The 20,978-nt window shown below is 43.9% G+C and overlaps 1 protein-coding gene across 2 annotated transcripts; it reads right to left on the bottom strand.

Annotated features, from left to right (window-relative positions):
• Positions 1 to 301: 301 nt before the first annotated feature.
• RDH11 (retinol dehydrogenase 11) lies at positions 302 to 19,275 on the bottom strand. Of its 2 annotated transcripts, XM_087448338.1 has the most exons (8): positions 19,129 to 19,275; positions 15,711 to 15,829; positions 14,778 to 14,933; positions 13,521 to 13,625; positions 12,713 to 12,922; positions 8,672 to 8,861; positions 4,338 to 4,376; positions 302 to 2,173 (listed from the first exon to the last, which is right to left on the bottom strand). In XM_087448338.1, exons 1-8 carry the CDS (start codon positions 19,194 to 19,196, stop codon positions 2,071 to 2,073), a joined length of 990 nt encoding a protein of 329 aa, XP_087304464.1. In that variant the 5' UTR covers positions 19,197 to 19,275; the 3' UTR covers positions 302 to 2,070. The 2 variants fall into 2 exon arrangements, with proteins under 2 accessions (XP_087304464.1, XP_004426325.2); XM_004426268.3 differs by lacking the exon at positions 4,338 to 4,376.
• Positions 19,276 to 20,978: the final 1,703 nt, after the last annotated feature.

Here is a 20,978-nt window from a genome sequence, read left to right as displayed (position 1 = left end):
GGCAGGTACAAAACGGAGAGAGAATAAATAGCCTGGGATGGAAAAAGTGACCTTACAAGATAAGTAGAAAATGGGTGAATGAATAATCAAATCACACAACCAAAATTAATGGTATTTGAATTGAGACTATACTGTGGCTGGACTCTGGGACAAATTATCCTCAGAATGAGAAATAACTGCGTAACTGTAATAATGAAAAATGTTTTCTTCTTTTGACTATAATTAATTGTTTTCTTCTGTTGACTCTAATTAAGCTTATGTTTAATTCTTACAGTTTTTATTCTGGTAAATAAAAACATGATAATCAAAAAATGTTTATTTATCATTGACAGTTCTATATAAATCAGGTAAAATATTAATTCAGTTATTCTACTGCACTATTAGCAAATTTTTCCATAAAATAACCATTTCTAAATATATAATTTAATGGTCAAAACAAGTTCAACAAAAGATTATTAATTTACAAATACACAAAGACTATGATCCTATAACTCTTTTCCCCACCAAAGTGAACATATAATTGTCAGTTCAACAAAATCACAAACTTGTATTAGAAAACCATACTCCCAACAAGTGATGGGCACATTACCAATTCCTCAGACATCCTTTGACAGCATTACTTTTGATAAAAGTTCTCCAAATATGATGTAGACTTTTAGAAAATAGACATTTTAATCTTATTAAGATAATGAAATGCCCTGAAAGATTAGTAAATTGACTGTAATTACCAATATCAGTCCTTAAGATAATTTTACTGACTAAAGAATTGGGTTTTTTTGTTTTATTTTTGTTTGTTTGGGGTTATTCTCTGCCACATTGGCTGACTGGTGCTTGTTAAGATAGTACCTTGTCAGTCTTACTAACTCAAGTGCTCATCCTCAGTTCTTCTATAGCTGGATATTACCATCTGTAGCTGGGGTTTCTCTTTTTAATCCTTAACTAAGCCCTTCAATGCATGCATTATCTTCCAGGATTCTTCTCTTTCTTGAACTTCTTCCCTGCTACCCATGTGCTTCTTGGTGGGTTAGTTACCAGCATGCACAGAGTCTGCTTCCCTTTGCAGCTCTATCCATTTGTATCCAAGTCTAGATGACACTGGTTTGCTCCATCGCTATCATTTACCTGCACTAGGGTCCAGTTTAATACTGTTCCCTGGTGGCTGTTTTGAATTTTGTGAAAATACTCCCAACTGCATAAATACAGAAAGATATACGCAGTGACAATCACCAGATAGCCTTTCCTTTCTTCTGGTTTTCTAAGAGAAGCTAAAGCATGAAGGAGGAGGCCTCCACGGGTCTGGGGTCAGTAACTGAAGTAGGTGGCCCAGCTTCCCATACTGCTCCTTTCATTAGCCCCTTGCTGGCCTGAGGAACAGCAGGAAAATGACAATTTAAATAGATTTTTATTTCTGCCTTCCCCCAAAACCCCACAAACTTCTTAGAAAAGGTAGCTCTTCTGTGGTCTAGGCATGGGAAAGTGTCTTAACAGCACTGGTTCTAGGTGGACAGAGATAAAGCCATGTCACAATCCAGATTCAGTTAAGAGTTTCCTGAAAGAATCTAGATGTTGGCATCATGATGGTTTTCTTAAGAGGTGAGGGGCAAGCCCTGCTCTTGGGCCAAGCCACTGTGACTCCTGGAGTTCAGCTGAGGCTGCAGTGTGGCTCTCTTGAAGTGAAGGTTGGTTGGTTGGGAAGAACTACATTGTGAACAGGGAGGGTAGAAACTAGTTCAATTTGCCATAAAGCAGCCCTGCCATAGCTTAAGTTCTCCTAGGTAGTAGATTTCAGAAGGAGAATATGAGCTTTCAGGTCATATGAGGGTGTACTTACCCTATGATATCTTTAGTAACTCTGGTAGTAACAGTAGCAAAGTAAACCTGGACAAATGCAAGGTGTTTAGATGAATCTGGCAGTGTACCCTGGACTTTCATCAGACATCAAGCAGGAAAGGCTGGAAGGTTTTCTCTCTTTGTGCTCAAGGTTTTGGCCATCCTGAAGGAGAAACATTCTGGCAGGGAGTACTGAGTAGTCTGCTGCACGCTGCTCTTGGGTCCAACTGCCACCACCTGTCAATCCCTAGTGATGCCCAGCAGGTCACAGCTGACGTCCCATAGCCGCCTTGCTATTGTCTCATTACGAGCCTTGGCAGAGACCCATGCCACATTGCACTCACTGGAAGGGAAAGAGAGAGGCTTAAAGCACAGGGTTGAGAAGTCTGCTCTCTGCCTGGGATAAGGAATAAGACAGAAAAATGACCCAGGGATGACATGACCTTTAGGTGCTTCACAGGGCCAGTGTTTGTCCTCTCTCTTCATTCTCCAATCTTTACTCCAGAGAAAATGTAATTACCATTTTAGATCTCACTAGACCACCTCTGATCACAATGCTTTGTTTGATATATAATGCATATCATTTAGTCTTTATATTCTCCTTTGTATGTATATATTTAACTATAATATCAGTGCCAGCCTGACACCTGTGTTTGACCATCTTGTTCAAATAGGTTTCTGGGGTCCATTCTAGAGGACCTTGTATAGTGTCATGTGGCTGAGATCTTGCTATTTACATTGGTCACAGATGCTTGGAGTGGTAAAAAAAAAAAAAAAAAAAGCTACTTATTTCTGGTCTACCTGAAGTTATAACTATTTTAAAACTTGAATAAAAAGTAAACCCAGCTTCATAAACAACAAAAGAAGGAAAAGATGAGAGCAGAGAAGAAATGGTAACAATAAGGTACCAGGTATTTCATACACCTTCTCTTCATTGCTATAATTCTAATTATTTTTAGACCCCATTACATGCAGGAGAGGTATTCCAACTCTGCATCGCACAGAAAATTTTCTCAAGGATAATTCTTTTACTCCTTTTTGTATTCTCTGCATTTGGTACACAGTAGGTATTCAATTAAGGGGTTTTTTTTTTGGTGAGGAAGATGAGCCCTGAGCTAACATCCATGCCAATTCTCCTCTTTTTTGCTGAGAAAGACTGGCCCTGAGCTAATATCTGTGCCCATCATCCTCCACTTTATATGGGAGGCCGCCACAGCATGGCCTGACAAATGGTGCATTGGTGTGCGCCCGGGATCCAAACCCGGGCCGCCAGCAGCACAGCGCGCGCACTTAGCTGCTACGCCACGGGGCCGGACCTGGCTTTTTTTTTCTCTAAATGACTGAATAAATAGATCACAATCTTTGAAATCATGTGAGAAGCAATTTTAAAAACTATACTATTTCAAGAAAACTGCTTCCTGGACATTCCAAGCAAATTCTGAAGGTGAAAAGGAGAGCTGGTACATCTGAAATAACCACATGAAGCAAACTCCTAATACCATGTCTATTAAGACAGTGCTACTCAAAGTGCAGGCTGTGGACCAGCAGCAGGAGCATCATCTGGGAACTTGTTAGAAATGCCAGTTCTCAGGCCCCACCCCAGACCTGCTGAATCAGAATCTCTGCAGTTGGGGCCCAGGAATCTATTTGCAACGAGTTCTCCAGATTGTTCATAAACATACAAAAGTTTGAGAAAAACCACTTAAAGATACCTTTGTATTTAAAAAACAAGCCTTATAAGTTTAGTACTTCTATTTAAGGCAACTCACCAGCACAACCAGCACAACATACCATTTCTGAGTGAAAAGACCATCAGTGAGAACCAAAAGGCTCTGTATGACTCTCTGGAAATGAGTTGGCCTCTGTAAGCTTCTTCAGCCTCCACTGCACTATGCCTTACACTCTTCGTAGGTTTATGGTGAAGAGCGAATGACACAATGGACATGAAAGTGCCTTGTAAGCTATGACGTGCTGTAAAAATTATTCAAATACTACAGTAAAAGCTTTAAGTATGGTTATGGCATCGGCACAGTCACAGGCTGATATTTCCAGTGGGATTTTGGTAGGTATTAATCAGTAGGGGTAAAAGATTGTCTGACCAATTTCAAAACTTTCTACAAAGACACAGTAATCAAGACAGTGTGGTACTGGCATAAGTATGGACATATAAATGAATAAACGGAATTAAAAGTACAGAAGTAAACACTTACATTTATGGTCAATTGTTTTTTGATAATGCTACTATTATGGACTGATTTGTGTCCCCCAAAATCCATATGCTGAAGCTCTAACCCCCAATGTGACTATATTTGGAGATAGGGCCTTTAAGGAGGTATTTCAGGTTAAATGAGGTCCTAGGGTGGGGCCCTAATCCAATAGGACTAGTGTCCTTATAGTAAGAGGAGGAGACACCAGGAGTGTACGTGCACAGAGGAAAGGCCACAGGAGGACACAGCAAGAAGGCAGCTGTCTGCAAGACAGGAAGAGAGGCATCACCAGAAACCAACCTTGCTGGCACCTTGATCTTGAACTTCCAGCCTCCAGCACTGTGAGAAAATAAATTTCTGTTCTTTAAGCCACCCAGACTGTAGTATTCTGTTATGGCAGCCCGAGCTGGACTAATATAGCTACTAAGACAATTCAATGGGGGAAAGAATAATCTTTTCAACAAAGCGTTCTTGGACAATTGGATATCCACATGCAAAAGAATGAAGTTGGACCCCTACATCATACCATATACAAAAATTAGCAAAAATGGATGATAGACCTAAAAATAATGCTCAAACTATAAAACTGTTAGAAGAAAACAGTAATATATCTTTTTGACCTTGGGTTAGGCAATGGTTTCTTAGCTATGGCACCAAAAGCACAAGTGGCAAAAGAAAAAAATTGATAAATTAGACTTCATCAAAATTAAAAATTTTTATGCTTTAAAGGATACCATGAAGAAAGTGAAAAGACAAACCAATAGAATGGGAGAAAATATTTGCAAATCATCTATCTGATAAGAGACTTGTGTCTAGACTATATAAAGAACTATTACAACTAAACAATAAAAAGACAATAATCCAATTTAAAAATGGGCAAAGGGGCCGGCCCCGTGGCTTAGCGGTTAAGTGCGCGCGCTCAGCCGCTGGCAGCCCGGGTTCGGATCCCAGGCGTGCACCGATGTACCGCTTCTCCGGCCATGCTGAGGCCGCGTCCCACATACAGCAACTAGAAGGATATGCAGCTATGACATACAACTATCTACTGGGGCTTTGGGGGAAAAAATAAATAAATAAATAAAATTATAAAAAAAAAAATGGGCAAAGGATTTGAATAGACATTTCTCCAACAAAGATATACAAATGGACAATAAGCACATGAAAAGATGCTCAACATCATTAGCAGGAAAATGCAAATAACAACTGCAATGAGATACTACTTGATACTAGGATAGCTAAAATCAAAAGGACAGATGATAACAAGTGTTAGCAAGGATGTAGAGAAATTGGAACCCTGATATACTGCTTGTAACAATGTAAAATGGTGTAGCCACTTTGGAAAACAGTCTGGTTGTTCCTCAACAATTAAATATAAAGTTAACATATGACTCATAGTCCAGTGGAATTCCACTTCTAGGTACATAGTCAAGAGAAATGTCCATACAAAATTTGTACATGAAAGTTCATAGCAGCATCATTCAAAAAACCAAAAAGTGGAAACAATCCAAATGCCCATCGACTGAAGAATGGATAAATAAATGTGGTATATCCATAAAATGAGATATTTTTTGACAATAAAAAGGAATGAAGTACTGAAACATGCTTTGGCATGGATGAACCTTCAGGACGTGCTAAGTGAAAGAAGCCAGTCACAAAAGGCCACATATATATGATTCCATGCATATGAAACGTCCAGTACAGACAAATCCATAGAGAGAAAAAGTAGATTAGTGGTCAGGCAGAAAGAACAACCAGCGCACGTGCTAAGGCTTCAATCAAGACAGACTTATTATTATTTTTTGTGTGTGTGAGGAAGATCAGCCCTGAGCTAACATCTGATGCCAATCCTCCTCTTTTTGCTGAGGAAGCCTGGCCCTGGGCTAACATCCATGCCCATCTTCCTCTACTTTATACGGGACGCCGCCACAGCATGGCTTGACGAGCGGTGCATTGGTGCACGCCCGGGGTTCCAAACCTGCGAACCCCAGGCCACAGAAGCAGAATGCATGCACTCAACTGCTACGCCACCTGGCCAGCCCCAAGACAGACTTTTTTTTTACTTTCATTTCTTGATAGTGGTCTACATGGCTGTTGCTGGATCTTCAAAATGCTTAAAACTGAGAATCCATGGCACTGGAAAGGCTTTTCAAAAGTCAATTTAATAATCATAGATTTGAGGCTGACTTTCTTTAAACCACTCAGTCAAAACCAAGAAACGGTTCTTTCCCTCTCTCTCTCTCTCTTTTTTTTTTTGCTGAGGAAGATTGGCCCCGAGCTAACATCTGTTGCCAATCTTCCTCTTTTTGGTTGAGGAAGACTGTCCCTGAGCTAACATCTGTGCCAATCTTCCTCTATTTTGTATGTGGGACGCGCCACAGCATGGCTTCATGAGCGGTGTGTAGGTCCGCCCCTGGGACCCGAACCCGTGAACCCCAGGCCGCCAAAGCAGAGCACGAAAATTAATCACTACGCCAGCAGGCCGGTAAAGGGCATTTCTTTTCTAAAATCTCCAAGGAAGAAGAATCCAGTCACTCTTGGAAAATCACTCCAGCATACAAAACTAAATAATCTATCTTCCGGAACTCAAGACCCACATTTCCAACCATCTCCTATACATTTCTACTCACATGTCTTATGGATGACACACTCAACATGTACAGAGCCAGGTGTATTACATAGTGGGCAATTGTTACTCTTTGGTTGAACATCCATTCCACATTCTTTTGGCAATAGCAACCTGATTTCTTTCTGTGGAAGTACCTCTTCCCTTCGGATATAATTTGAAGAACCCATTAATCAAGTGCCTGCCTGTCCTCCTCTAGCCAAGGGAGTAGGGGTGAGGGGATGAAAAGCAGAGATCGTGGGGAGGAGGGAGATCCAATGCTTCCTCCCTGCAGAGTGGCTGGTGAGCAACAAAACAGACTGAAGACAGCTGGTGTTCACTCGCTCCAGCAGCACTGCCCCAGCCAGCCAACTGGCCACTCTGACTGTTCTAAGCCCGCCTCTTCAGTCTTCCCTTTTGACCTACGAGTGCCCTCATATTTTCATAAATTTCCTTCTTGCATAAGTTAGCCAGAGTCCATTTCTGCTGCTTTGGAATCAAAGACCCTAAGTTATACACATTATTTTTCCATGTCTGTTGTCTCAGTTAATGTCACCATCAATCTCCCAATAACTCAGGCTTGAACCCTGGTCACCAAATTCTCCCCAAACCCCTCACTCAACTGGTCATCAAGTGGTAAAAATTCTGCCTCTTCAGGGCCTCTCTCACTTAACCATTCTTTTCATTCCAATTGTCATTATCCTAAATCAGGAACTCATGCTCTCTCACTTGGGGTATTTATTCATTCATTAAACAAAGTCACCAAGGATGTTCTTCTAAAGCTCAGACCAGATTATGTCTCTTTCTATTGAAACAACTTCTGTGGCTCCTCTCTAAGTCTGGCATTACAGCCTTTCATGATCTGACTGTCTATCTTTCGTTGCAATCTTAATTTATTACAGCTCTTTCTCTAAAATTTCATGTTATTTCCACAAAATCTTGAAGGTGGAGGTAAAATCATGTTAAATTTTTGATCTTATGTGATATCTGTGATTTGCTTCAAAATAATATGGAATGAGAAAAATATGGGAAAGCATAGTGAATAGGGGTGAGGCAGGACTGGCCATGAGTTAATGGTTGTTGAGGCTGGATTATGGGTATATGAGGACTCAACATGCTATTTTGTCTATTCCTGTGTAAACTTAAAATTCTCTACAATATATAGTTTTAAAAGTCTTCATGTATTCGAGAAGGAAGTCTATTGATACTATTTCAGTCCTGAAGGCAATAGAGAAATATGATTCTAAATCTTTTTCTTTTGCTTGAGGAAGATTCGCCCTGAGCTAACATCTGTGCCAACCTTCCTCTAGTCTTTACGTGGGTCACCGCCACAGCATGGCTTGATGAGTGGTGTAGGTCTGCGCCCAGGATCCAAACCCGCGAACCCAGGCTGCCAAAGCAGAGCGTGTGGAGCTTTAACCACTCGGCCATGGGGCCAGCTCCTCAAAATCTTTTTAATGTAAAAAAATAGAACTAGGAGTCCAAAAAGGAAGAAAGACAACTGGACTAACATAAAAAAATGTAGGAAGAAAAGAAACAGCTAGAAAGCATAATCATCAGTATAAAAGATGGCATGAATAAAATCTAGCAGTTACCACAAAAAAATGTGAATGGGCCAGAGTCCCCTATTAAAAGATAAAAACCCTAGAGTCAAAAGACAAAAGCTGTGTTGGACAACGTATTTTTTTTTTTTTTTTTTTGTGAGGAGGACTAGCCCTGAGCTAACATCCAATGCCAATCCTCCCCTTTTTTCTTGAGGAAGACTGGCCCTGGGCTAACATCCGTGCCCATCCTCCTCTACTTTATACAGGATGCCGCCACAGCATGGCTTAGCAAGCAGTACGTGGGTGCGCGCCCAGGATCTGAACCTGCAATCCCTGGGTAGCTGCAGCAGAGTGCGCGCATTTAACCACTGTGCCACAGCGCTGGCCTCAGCAATGTACTTTTTAAAAAGGGTATGGCATACCAGACAAATGCAAATTATTTCCTTTGGGCAATAAAATTCCATCTTCAAAAATAGATACATTCATACCTGAAATGATTCCCACTTAGAATCTCAAGACCTTCTGTTAATGCACAGTATAGGCTGGTCTGGGCTCCCTGCTGAGGAGTCTTGATGAAAAAGGAGAAAAGCCACCATATCCATCTCATGACAGATGAGTGCCGAACCAATTCAGAGTCGACTGTGCCGGGGTGTACAGAATATGTCGTAACGCCAGAGCCTGATGGGGGTGCCATACAGAGAGGAGAAGACAGGAGGTGATGTTGCTGAATGGCCAAAGAGTGCAGAGGATGTGATTAATCATTGACCCCATATGGACTTCCTTCCCACGGTGGTATCAAAGCACTCCTCACAGTAATTCATACCTCCATTTCACAGATTAAGATTAAGGCTCAGAGAGGCTGTTAATTGTTAGGAAGCAGCAGAGCCAGGACCTGACCTCTTAGCAGCACTTAACATTTTTGACCACTCTCTTCTTGTTTTTTTTGTGTGTGAGGAAGATTAGCCCTGAGCTAACATCCAGTGCCAATCCTCCTCTTTTTGCTGAGGAAGATTGGCCCTGGGCTAACATCCATGCCCATCCTCCTCTACTTTATGTGGGATGCCGCCACAGCATGGTTTGCGGTGCGTCAGTGTGCGCCCGGGATCTGAACCGGTGAACCCCGGGCCACCGCAGCAGAGCGCGCGCACTTAACCGCTTACGCCACCGGGCCGGCCCCTCTACCCAAACTTTAAATGTTGGAGTTCTCAGGGCTCACTAAACTCCCTCTCTATAACTTTATAGCATTCACATTTTTATCTATGGTCCAAACCACTCCTTTGAACTCTTGGCTGACTATGAGACACAGTATAATGTGGTCATGAAGGGCATGGACTTTGTAGTCAGACTGCCCAGTTTCAAATCCCAGCTCTACCACTCATTAGCTGTGTGACCTTGGGCAAGCTCCTACTGTTGTGACTCAGTTTCCTCATCTGTAAAATGGGGATAATCATAATACTTGCACCTCACAGGGTTGTTCTGAGGATTAACTGAGTTCATACGTAAAAGAGCTTAGAATAGTGTCTGGTGCATGGGAAGTGCTAAATGACACTTATGCATGTGCTATTTCAGTTCCCCAGTTCTTTACCAGAAACCTTGGGGCCAGATATGTTTACAAGTTTTTTTCTGATTTTGTAAAGGTAATACTTTAGATATACTACTACCTATTCTTCTAGTACAGGTGAGGTTTTGCTGCCAAATCAGTTTTGGTGTTAAGCTTATGAAAAACATGAGTTTTCAGGCCTTTTCGGATTTCAAAACTGCAGAAAAAGGACTGGAGACCTGTATTACTTTCAATTTGATGGCTATTCTTTTTTTTTTTTTTTTTGGTGAGGAAGATAGGCCCTGGGCTAACATCTGTTGCCAATTTTCCTCTTTTTGCTTGAGGAAGATTGTTGCTGAGCAACATCTGTGCCAATCTTCCTCTATTTTGTATGTGGGACGCCACCACAGCATGGCTTGATGAGTGGTGTGTAGCTCTGCACCCAGGATCCAAACCCACGAACCCCGGGCCACCCAAGTGGAGCGCACAAACCCAACCACTATGCCACTGGGCCGCCCCCTTGACATCTACTCTAAATGACCCATAGTAATGCAGACTCAGAGGTCCAAAACTGACTTCATGCTTTTAAGGCCAAACCTGGTTCTTGCAGTGTTTCCTATACTCCCAACCAGGGAGTATAAGCAGGCACGTGGGAGCAATTCTTAAAGATTCCCCACCTCACCTTGCATATCCAATTAACAAGCCCTGTGGTTTTCCCATCCTAAATACCTCTCAGGAATGTCTACTACCCTCCATCTCCACCACCCTAGTCCAAGTTACCCTCATTTCTCACCTTGACCACAGAAATCGCCTGCTGCATCCACTCCTGCCTCCATTAAAAAAAGGCTTTCATTTTAAAGCTTTGCCATTGCTCTTAGAATAAACACTAAAATCCTTACTGTGGCCTTTAAAGATTTCACCTATACCCCGCCAATTTCAGCTCAGACCTCAATTCTTCTTACTTTCTACATTCTAACATAATAGCCTTCTGTTTCTCAAACTGAGCCCAGACCTTTGTTCATTCTCTTCCTTCTGCCTGGAACATTCCTCAGCTGCCTCACCCCACCCACAGTGTAACCCATTTAATTTCTAATCATCGTGCAAGGGCTCAGCTTGCAACTCGCTTTCTCAGAAAAGTTCTCAGGATCTTCCCTGATCCCTCGGACTGAATAAGATCCCCTCTCAAATCCATTAGAGGTCCTTGTACTTCCCCTTTCTAGCATTTATCACAATTATAATTAAACAACAACAAAAAGGAAACAATCTAGATGTTGTTAAGGAAATGGATAAATAAACTAAGGCACATCTGTATTATGAAATACAATGCAACCAACAAAAGGAGTGGGGTGAATCGCTATGTACTACATGGAAAGATCTCCAGGACACTGTGTTGGAATTTCAGTCCCTAATGTAAGATATGTACATATGTAAATGCATAAGAAAAGGACAGCAGAGGGTCATATCAAGTTGCTGATGGTGACTTCTTGAGGGGAGAAAAGTAGGAGGTGGAGAGGGGGGAAGAAGTGAAGGGGGTTTTTCACCTTTAACTCTACATACTTCCACATTATTTGAACTTTTTTGCGTGTGTGTGAGGAAGATCAGCCCTGAGCTAACATCCGTTGCCAATCCTCCTCTTTTTGCTGAGGAAGATTGGCCCTGGGCTAACATCTGTGCCCATCTTCCTCTACTTTACATGGGATGCCACCACAGCATGGCTTGACAATCAGTGCGTCAGTGCATGCTCGGGATCCAAACCTGTGAACCCCGGGCCGCCAAAGCGGAGCGTGAGCTTTTAACTGCTATGCCACCCAGCCGGCCTCTATTTGAACTTTTTACAACGAGAATTATTCACACATTAGCAGACTGATTTTACATGTGAAAGTTGCATAACTACTTGTTAATTGTCTCTTTCCTCCATTGGATGTAAACCAAATCAAGGAAGAGACAGTACCTGTTTTGTGACCACTCTATCCCCAAGCCCCTTACCCAGGGCACAGAAAAGCACTGAATACATGTCAGTTGAAAGGGTGAATGAATGACTCTTCTGTCATGCCCAGGTTCCTTTCATTGCACCACAGCTATTTCCCACCTAATCCTCACATCTATCAGGCTTCCTCACTCGTGTATCCTCTGCTTTTATCTGGGCCTCACAGCTGGGCCCATCTCTCCACCTCCAGGCCCCCCTAGCTCCCTGACCAACCCGTTGGGTAGTTCTCACCATCCAGTTACCCTGATCCATCCTGAGCTGATAAAGGATGTCAAGCCCTAGGCACAGACTGGGCATAGGAACTGAGCTGACCACCAGCTTCCTTCTTCCCCATCTCACAGCTGTCCATGTGGTTTGATGATTCTGTTCCAACAACAGGGCTCCTGTGTCTGATTCCTTGAGCCTGAATTCTGCCTGCCTCAACTCCTAAGCAACTCCAATTGTCCGCCTTGGATTTCCTTTGTCTTTATTGGAAATCCAGAGTACACAGTGCTAAGACCTCTGTTTATTTGTGACTGGAGACTCCCCTCCTCAAGGATACATTTCCCGCTATTTGACCCTTTGCTGTTAGGGAGACCGTCCCCACCATAGTCCAAGCACCTGTTATATCTAGTTGTATCTAGTGCCAGTTCAGGTCACTCCCTCCTACCTAGTCTCACTATGAGTATAAAACCATGACTTGCTCATGAGGCCTGAATGAACTAGGACAATAACCTGTGAAGTAGTCCTATTTTACATATGAGGAAATAAGTCTTGAAAAGTTAAGTAATGTGCTATAGGTCACACAGCCAGTAAGTGGTAAAGCCAAGCCTTCACACTCAAAGTCAGAATCTCACCGTCTCCTGCCAGTCACCTCCAATATTCAGTTGTGGGCTGCTTATGAAAACTATACCCAATTATAGTCATAGAAGAAGGTCCGGTCCAGGGGAGAGGCTCTATTCCTGTGGATTTTAGCTACTTCCCACTGACTCATGTCTCCATATTCATTTCTTCTAAGCTTACCTTTTAGCCTCCGGGCCAGCTCCCGAGTGAAGAGAATGTTGGCTAATTTCCTGTGACAATAGGCCAGACCTGCACTGTAGAATTTCTCACCCTGCAGGTTATGGAAATGGATCCTTCCCAGGTGATGTGCTAAGGAAGACACATTCACTACCCTTGATGGGGCAGATTCCTTCAGCTTCTCTATTAGCAGATGGGTCAGGAGGAAGTGACCTAGGAGAAAAACTAGGATTAACAGGGTTCAGGACCAACGCAAGGGTGAAGAGAGTCGTCGTGGCAGGGCTCAGCTGTGGGAGGCAGAGAATGCAGGAATAAGACTTTTGGCCTCATTAATTCATTATCAACGACAGAACAATTCAGTGAGCGCTGAGGGAATGAGGAACAGCCAAAGACATGAGACATCTTTCTATGAAGTAGGTCTGGAGTATGTGCAGTCCCATCTATTCCAATTTTGATTAATATCACTCTTAAAGAGCACACAGCCTCTGTCTGATGCTGGCCACAAGGACCACTACAAAGAAAGCAACACAGCCCCCAATCCAAACAGGCCGTTCAAAAATGCCTCAAGGTAAATTGAATCTAAAAAAAAAACACAGAATCTGGAGCACAGATTAAAAAGTGGGTGGAGCCTCAGGCGGGCTTTAGGTTTATTCCTCACCTTTCAGGCAGGACCATTCTATTCATTATCTACTTATGGTCTATTATGGCCCAGAGGTCCAATCACACAACAAAGAAGACTCAATCTGACCCCTAAGTTTCCAAGGAGAACTTTAGGTTCCCTCTAGCTTCATGATGAGGCCAGATTCCTTACCCAAGTGGTTGACTCCCATGTGCATCTCAAAGCCGTCCGCTGTCTTGGAGTAGGGACACATCATCACTCCCGCATTGTTGACCAAAATGTGGAGATGCTTTTCCTCTGCAGGGAAGAGGAGACACAGTGTGGGAGTGGCCAGCAACAGCTGTTACATCTTAGAAATCTGCCTCACGCCCAGGCTTTGAAAATGTGGATGCAGGACTTCCATCTTTCCTGTTTTCCCTTCATACTTTTTTTTGTACTGTTTTTCATTGCAAGACTTTAGTTGAATCCTACATACTTTCACAACAGGGCAAAATTCCATCTTATCCTACCAAACGGCCTTTCCAACCTTTCCAATTCAGGAGCTACTTACTCACTGCTCCTGGGAAGTGTTCTATCCATCTCTTCCAGTAAAAAGACTTCCCAAGCTGAATGGGAAGATTCCAAAGCACGAGAAGAGAGGATGTTCTGTATGCACCTCTGCCACTGGGAGACAGGCCCCAAAAGAAATACTAGTGTTACCTCTTTCTTGCATCTGCCAACTTTCTCTCAGGGTTTATTTTCTCATGTAGTTTGTAATTTCTGACTATGAGCTCATATCAGTGGAAGCTGTTTTCCTTAGGAGGCCTAGATCCCTGGGTTATGAGGGGATATGCTTACAGAGTGTTCTTGGATTTGCTTTTCATGTGATACTATAGGGGTTGATGTTAATTTCTCAGCTCAAGATTCTTGCACCATTTGGTGGTGTGAATGAATTCCCCCCATAGACGATGCCAGCTTGAGGTTCTCATTTCTTGCAGATGATCCATCCATGTCCTAAGGAGATGATAAACTTCTTTTTCATGGCCCTGAGCTGGTGGCCTGGGTTTTTTTAAGCCCCTATACCATGGACCAGATGGCCTTTTGTGAATCTCAACCTTATGTGGAGCCTCAGATACAGCTCCCCAGCTCTCAAGGGCCTGAGGCCTCATCTCCTATCCCTGTATGGGTATTTAGACCCCAGACCCTAAAGTCTACATTGAGTTCTGATACTCCCGTGAGATTTCTGGCTTTAGTTCTTACAGACTGCTATGACTTTTTGAATTCACTTTTTGTTTCTGCCTCTTGAGTATGTCCCTTTGTTACTAATGTGTTCAGCTATGAATCAAAAGTTTTGGGTTATATTTTATCTAGTATTTCTATGTATTAGAGAGGGAGTGGGATCTTTTCCTTTTAGGTTAAGTCTGCCATGTTGATTGCAAGACCTACAACAATCTCTGGTTCTACACTTACCTGCTAAGAAGTCCTTAGCAAAGGCTCGAATAGATTTAGTATCAGCCAAATCCAGTTTCCTCACCAACACCTGTTGGTTCCCTGTCACGGTCTGGATCTCTCTGGCCACCAGTTCGCCCTTTTGCACATCCCGGCAAGCTAAATATACACGGGCTCCTGTCAGCCAACATATAAAAGAGACAAACTGTCAGCTGTTTTTGAGTGGGCATTATAGACCTAATATTGATGTTGAATGTTATCTTCCACTGTTTTTTGTTTTTTGGTGAGGAAGATTGTCCCTGAGCTAACATCTGTTCCAATCTTCTTCCATTTTGTATATGGGATGCCACCACAGCATGGCTTGAGGAGTGGTGTGTAGGTCCGTGCCCAGGATCCGAACCCACCAACTCTGGGCTGCCAAACCGGAGCGCACAAACTTAACCACTACCCCACCGGGCCAGCCTCTTCTACTGTTTTTTTTTTAAAAAAAGAATTTTAGGGCTGGCCCCGTGGCTTAGCGGTTAAGTGCGTACGCTCCGCTGCTGGCGGCCCGGGATCGATCCCGGGCGCGCACTGACGCACCGCTTCTCCGGCCACGCTGAGGCCACGTCTCACATACAGCAACTAGAAGAATGTGCAGCTATGACATAAAACTATCTACTGGGGCTTTGGGGGGAAAAATAAATAAATAAAATTATAAAAAAAAAAAAAAGAATTTTATCCCTACTTCACAACAGAGATATCTAATGAGCAAATCAGGAAAGAAAAATAAATCAATAATATTCATTAAGTGTCTATTATATGCAGAGCATTGTACGAGGTACAGACCAGCAAATCAGTGGGGCACTTAGAATGTTCTTGAATTCCAAGATTGGAAGGAAATAATGAGAACGGTCATCACTGTGAGGGGTAAAATGACAACAGCAGGAGGGAATTAGAAGCATGTGTACTTGCCTCTTTGAGCCAGCTCTTTGGCTGTCTCCTTCCCAATGCCCGTGTTGGCTCCAGTGACCACAGCTACCTTCCCGGGAAGCTGGATGGTTGATGTACACACCCCAGTGGACAGCATTTTCCTGCAGACAAGGAGAGCTCATCAGTTCTTCATTCTCTTTGTCTCAGCCAGAGGTTCCTGCAACCCCCTGCGTCTTCAGATCCCAAGGCTGAGGTTTGCTTTGGTTCCTTCTACTGCTATCCTTTTAAAGATTTAAGGAAGGTTGAAGGAAAGAAAACAAAAGTTTTCTGCTCTTGTACAAGATTTTCTTGCTCAAGAGTTTTCTGCTCCTGCTTAAGGACAAAAGTGATTCTACTACAAGGGAAAACCTTAGAGCTGCTCCCTGCAGTACAAGAACTGGATGAATATTTGATTAGCCAGGCTCCTGGCCCCGCCTGAGCTCTTCCATAGGCTTAGGAAATCACAAGACTCAGCCAAGAAGAAGAAAGAGCTGGTCTATTTATGTCAATCTGTCCATAACTGGCACTTTATGGCCTTGATAAATAGTTAATCCAACATGAAAAGTTAAAATCATGAAAGCTTGTCAACTTGGGACAAAAAAATACAAAAAAAACCACAGACACAATTAAAAACAAGACAAAGATGAAACCAGTAAACAGTTAGCCATTGATGATTAGGCAGCTAGTAACTAAAGTTTTTTTTGCAATTACTAATTATAGCTTTAGGGGCCGGCCCTTGGCTTAGCGGTTAAGCGTATGCGCTCTGCTACTGGCAGCCTGGGTTCGGATCCCAGGCACGCACCGACGCACCGCTTCTCTGGCCATGCTGAGGCCGCATCCCACATACAGCAACTAGAAGGATGTGCAACTATGACATACAACTACTGGGGCTTTGGGGAGAAAAAGGGAAAAAAACCAAAAACTAATTATAGCTTTTAGCTGTTCACCCACCCACTGTTAACTGTGCTGCTCAGGCAATATACTATCTGACTCCCACTAGGTTCCTATAGACAACATCGCCCTGGCACCTGGGTCACCATGGTAAGAGATGTTTGAGCTGTTTTTCAGGAATTAGGACCCCCTTGTCCAGTTCAGGGTGGTTGAGACCACCAACCCATCAACTGGGCCTGCCCAGGTGCCCGATAAGTGACATTTTAGATGTCAATAGGCTAAAGACTCCACCCTCAGGATATGCTAATACCACCATTTTGTGAAGATGCGTCCTACAAAGAGGCATGAAGTCTGACTACACTCGCGCAGATCATCAGTTACCTTACTTCTCCTTACCACCAATCATCTATCCCCACACATCAGACCACCTTGCCCCCGACCCCATAAATATCCCTGAGTCCCCATTTTTGAGTCGGCGGATTTGGGACTTATTTCACTTCCTCACTTGGCTGCCTTGTTATTAAAACCCTCTCCCTGCTGCAATTTCATTCTTTCGGTGATTGGCTTTCTGGGCGACAGGCAAAAACAAACCTGGTTCAGTAACAAAGAAAAGACGTAAATAAGTAAAAAGGGATTCAAGTCCTGGTTTAATTAATTAGAGTCCTTGTTCCTAAGCACTATACTATCCTGTTTTTCCAAAGGAATGAATGCACAAACAGGTATTAGTAGGCCTCAGATTGTTCTTTTCCTTGCAAATCTTGGGAATCAATTTAAAAGAATCTGTTGACCAGGAGATGCACTTTTTTTTTTTTAAAGATTTTATTTATTTTCCCCCTAAAGCCCCAGTAGATAGTTGTATGTCATAGGTGCACATCCTTCTAGTTGCTGTATGTGGGACGCGGCCTCAGCATGGCTGGAGAAGCGGTGCGTCAGTGCGCGCCTGGGATCCGAACCCGGGCCGCCAGCAGCGGAGCGCACGAACCCAACCGCTAAGCCACGGGGCCGGCCCAGGAGATGCACTTTTAAAGAGCATTTCTCCCATTTTCATTGAACTTGGAATTGCAAGGTACATACTCCTAGCTACTAAAGCTACTGGCTTAGTGCACATGGGCCAATAAGGAAGCAAACTAACTCCTGGTGCCCACCAACCACTACCTTTCTCCTCAGAGAACAAGCCACCCTGCTGTTTCCCACATCCCTTCAGCTTTAGCTCCAGGAGCAACAACATACCAGGACCTCTGCTCAGCTCTTCCTTCTCCTTGACCAGCAGAAATAAAAGACACAATCAACTATGAAAATCCAGCTCTGGCCTAGCCCCCACGACCTAACTAGGTGGTTGGGGATACGACCCTTGGAGTAAAATCTTCCTTAGAAAAATCTTGCTGAGGTATGAGCACTATTTTCAGTTCAGGTTCAACTTTTCATTGAGATTCTATGTGGATAAAAAGATCTTGTGGTGCAAAGAGATAAAAAGCCGCATTTTCATCTGATTATGGGCACCCATGTGTGCCTTCCACTTCTAGTGGAAGCGCTGGGTGTTCAGAGGGGAGGGAAAATACAACTGGAATAGTGGCACGAGGGAGGCGGGGAAGGAGGAAAGAAGAGGTGAATACAGTTAACAAATTGTTGAGTGTGATCTAGCGAGCCTTCAACACCCCGACCTAACTTGCCTCCTCCACCCGGAGGAAGGAGTGTGTCTCTTCAGTCACTGGTCCACCGTCACTACTGGTGACTTACCCAGAACCAATCAGCAGGCTGCCTGTTGTACAACTCGCTGCTGATTCTCTGGGGCACTAAGCCAGCCATTGGCTGGTGTGTCACCTGGTCAAGAGCCCACTATCCTCACCCTCTTCGCCCCACCCCTAAACCCAGGGGCATGACAGATCCCCCGGATGCTCCTGCTCCGAACTCTGGATAAGGTTCATGATGCAACCCTTTCATTTCTCTCCTTTGCAACATCTTTCCAGAGAAAGAGTGAATCTAACAGCAACAACAGAGCGAGCAATGGGGCTGCGGCTGCAGATGTCACGATTCCCATCTACAGACAGTTTCAGAAGCAAAAAGTCGAATCGCTCCCGTGCACTTCAAAGGATGGAAGCAAGAAGCTAGACGGGGCTGTTTTAGGGAGCTAGAGCTAAGGGAAAAACAGTCTTGAGGGTTACATCCCATTTTAGGGTCCGAACACCCAAAGCTGTAAACTTAAGTGTTTGAAGTAGCCTCGCACTCGGGGTTCCCTGGAGCTAGAAGCAGGGGCTGCTTAGACGGAAAAAAGGGCCAGGAGAAACAAAGCAGGGAACCCGGGACTACAGCCTCTTCTCAGGGCCTGGGGTCTCCTAGTCTCACCCTCCCCACATCCACGACATCTGGACCTACGCCGACCAACCCAAATCCCAAGCCTCCGCCTACTTGGAGCCCTCCCCTGGAGCCCTCCAGGGAGCTTTCCTTTTCCTTCTTTTGAAGAACAGAGCTTCGGTAAAAATTAATGTCCCCCTGAAGACTTCTCACGAGAGGGCAATACATTTCCACAGACCTGATTTGGGGTGCAGCGATGTACAGCAGAAGGGGGAGAAGGAAGAGCAGGAGCAGGACCCCAATCATCTCGCCGGGAAGGAAGCTGCAGATGCAGGAGCGGAGCGAGAAGTCCCAGCGTGCTGGCCGACCGCGGCTTCTTTTCCCAGACACGCCCTAATAAAGGACGGCAGCCCAGAGCAAAGCCGTCTGGGAAATGTAGTCCAAAGCCTAGCGTGGACTAACCGGCGGTGAGGGTGCTGTTCCCAGGTGCTGAAAGAAGCTGAACCGTGCACCAGATGCGCAGTAGATCCCCCACCATCTAGGGTCTGGGGCCTTTGGGATCATCCAACCACCTCTCCCACAGCCCTTCTGGCCACCAGGGTTCTCGTGAAATCTTCCCTGTCCGCTATCTCCCGGTGCCAAAGTTTAGACGCTGGTTCAGTTTTCCCCGATCGTTACCGCATTGTTTCTCCTGGAGATCAAATACTGGCGTCTGGGAAATGTCGTAAGGCCGATTACACAGGAGAAGAACGGTTGGAGTCTGACAGTTGGTAAGGGAGGGGGAGGTGGGAATTCCTCCTTAGGGATTCCGTCATCCAGTCCAGCGGAAGCGATGGATCCCTGAAGCTATCCCCAGGAAAATCACTTTATTGTGTCTGTTTCGAATTATAATGGTAACTATCATAATTTTCCCGGTGTTTGAGTGTTAATTGATAATAGAATGTGGTTTTCTTGATGACTTGGGTTAATTATATTAACTCCGAGAGTAGTAATGAATTTCTCAGATTAGCACAGTTGGTTTTGCCTGCTCATGAAAGTATTTAATCCCGTCTTGAATTAAGGCCATGAAAATTCTCTGGCAAAAAGCAGGTTGCCTGTTCAGTCATTCCTTTCAGCTCTGCCATCTGAGGCCGGTATCTGGTTTCCAGGGGGTGAAGGTGGGGGATGCTTTAACAAGTCAATGTCTGTGTGTGATTCCTGCCTGCACACAGTAATGTATTCTGGTTCTTCTGGATAATTCATTTCCATTTGATGGAAAGACGTGTGTTCCAAGCTCAATGTGAACCAATATATTTTAGAGCAATTGGAGAGAAGAGGGTTTTCTTTACAGATACAAATTTCTACTGATTTAGCATTAGATTATCTAATAATCATCAGATTTTGTCACATGCTCATTATTGTCTTACCTAATATTTGTATAGGGTTTTACATCTTTATTAAAAGCCTTTCATGGCCGGCCCCGTGCCTTAGCGGTTAAATGCGTGCGCTCTGCTGCTGGCAGCCCAGGTTCGGATCTGCGGCGTGCAGCAACGCACCGCTTCTCCAGCCATGCTGAGGCGGTGTCCTACATACAGCAACCAGAAGTGCAACTATGACATGCAACTATCTACTGCGGCTTTGGGGAAAAAAGGAGGAGGATTGGAAATAGATGTTAGCTCAGAGCCAGTCTTCCTCAGCAAAAAGAGAAGGATTGGCATGGATGTTAGCTCAGGGCTGATCTTCCTCACAAAAAAAAATAAATAAACAAAAATTTAAAAAAAAAAGACTTTCACATGGTTTGTTCCTTATTTGTTCACTCATTCATTCGATGAATGTTTATGGTATTCCTACGATGCACTAGGCACTGTGCTGAGATCCATCAGGTGTTACTGCCCAAAAAGGGGGTTCGTCTGCCTGCCCCAAGACATGTCAATAGTTCAAGAGGCAAGGTGGTAGGAGAGAGAGAGCTTTATTACAGCTTGCTAGCAAGAGGGAAGATGGCCAACTCATGTCTGGAAAAGAAAACCATCTTACAGAACAAAGATTACAGACCAGTTATATAGGGCGCTGGTCTCTGGATGGAGGAGGCATCTGGTCTCTGGGTCGGGG

The sequence above is a fragment of the Ceratotherium simum genome, chromosome 24, assembly GCF_057802395.1.
Source record: "Ceratotherium simum simum isolate JZ-2026a chromosome 24, ASM5780239v1, whole genome shotgun sequence".
NCBI lineage: Eukaryota > Metazoa > Chordata > Mammalia > Perissodactyla > Rhinocerotidae > Ceratotherium > Ceratotherium simum.
The sequence above is the reverse complement of the archived record's forward strand: the minus strand, read 5'-3'. Positions and strand labels throughout refer to the sequence as shown.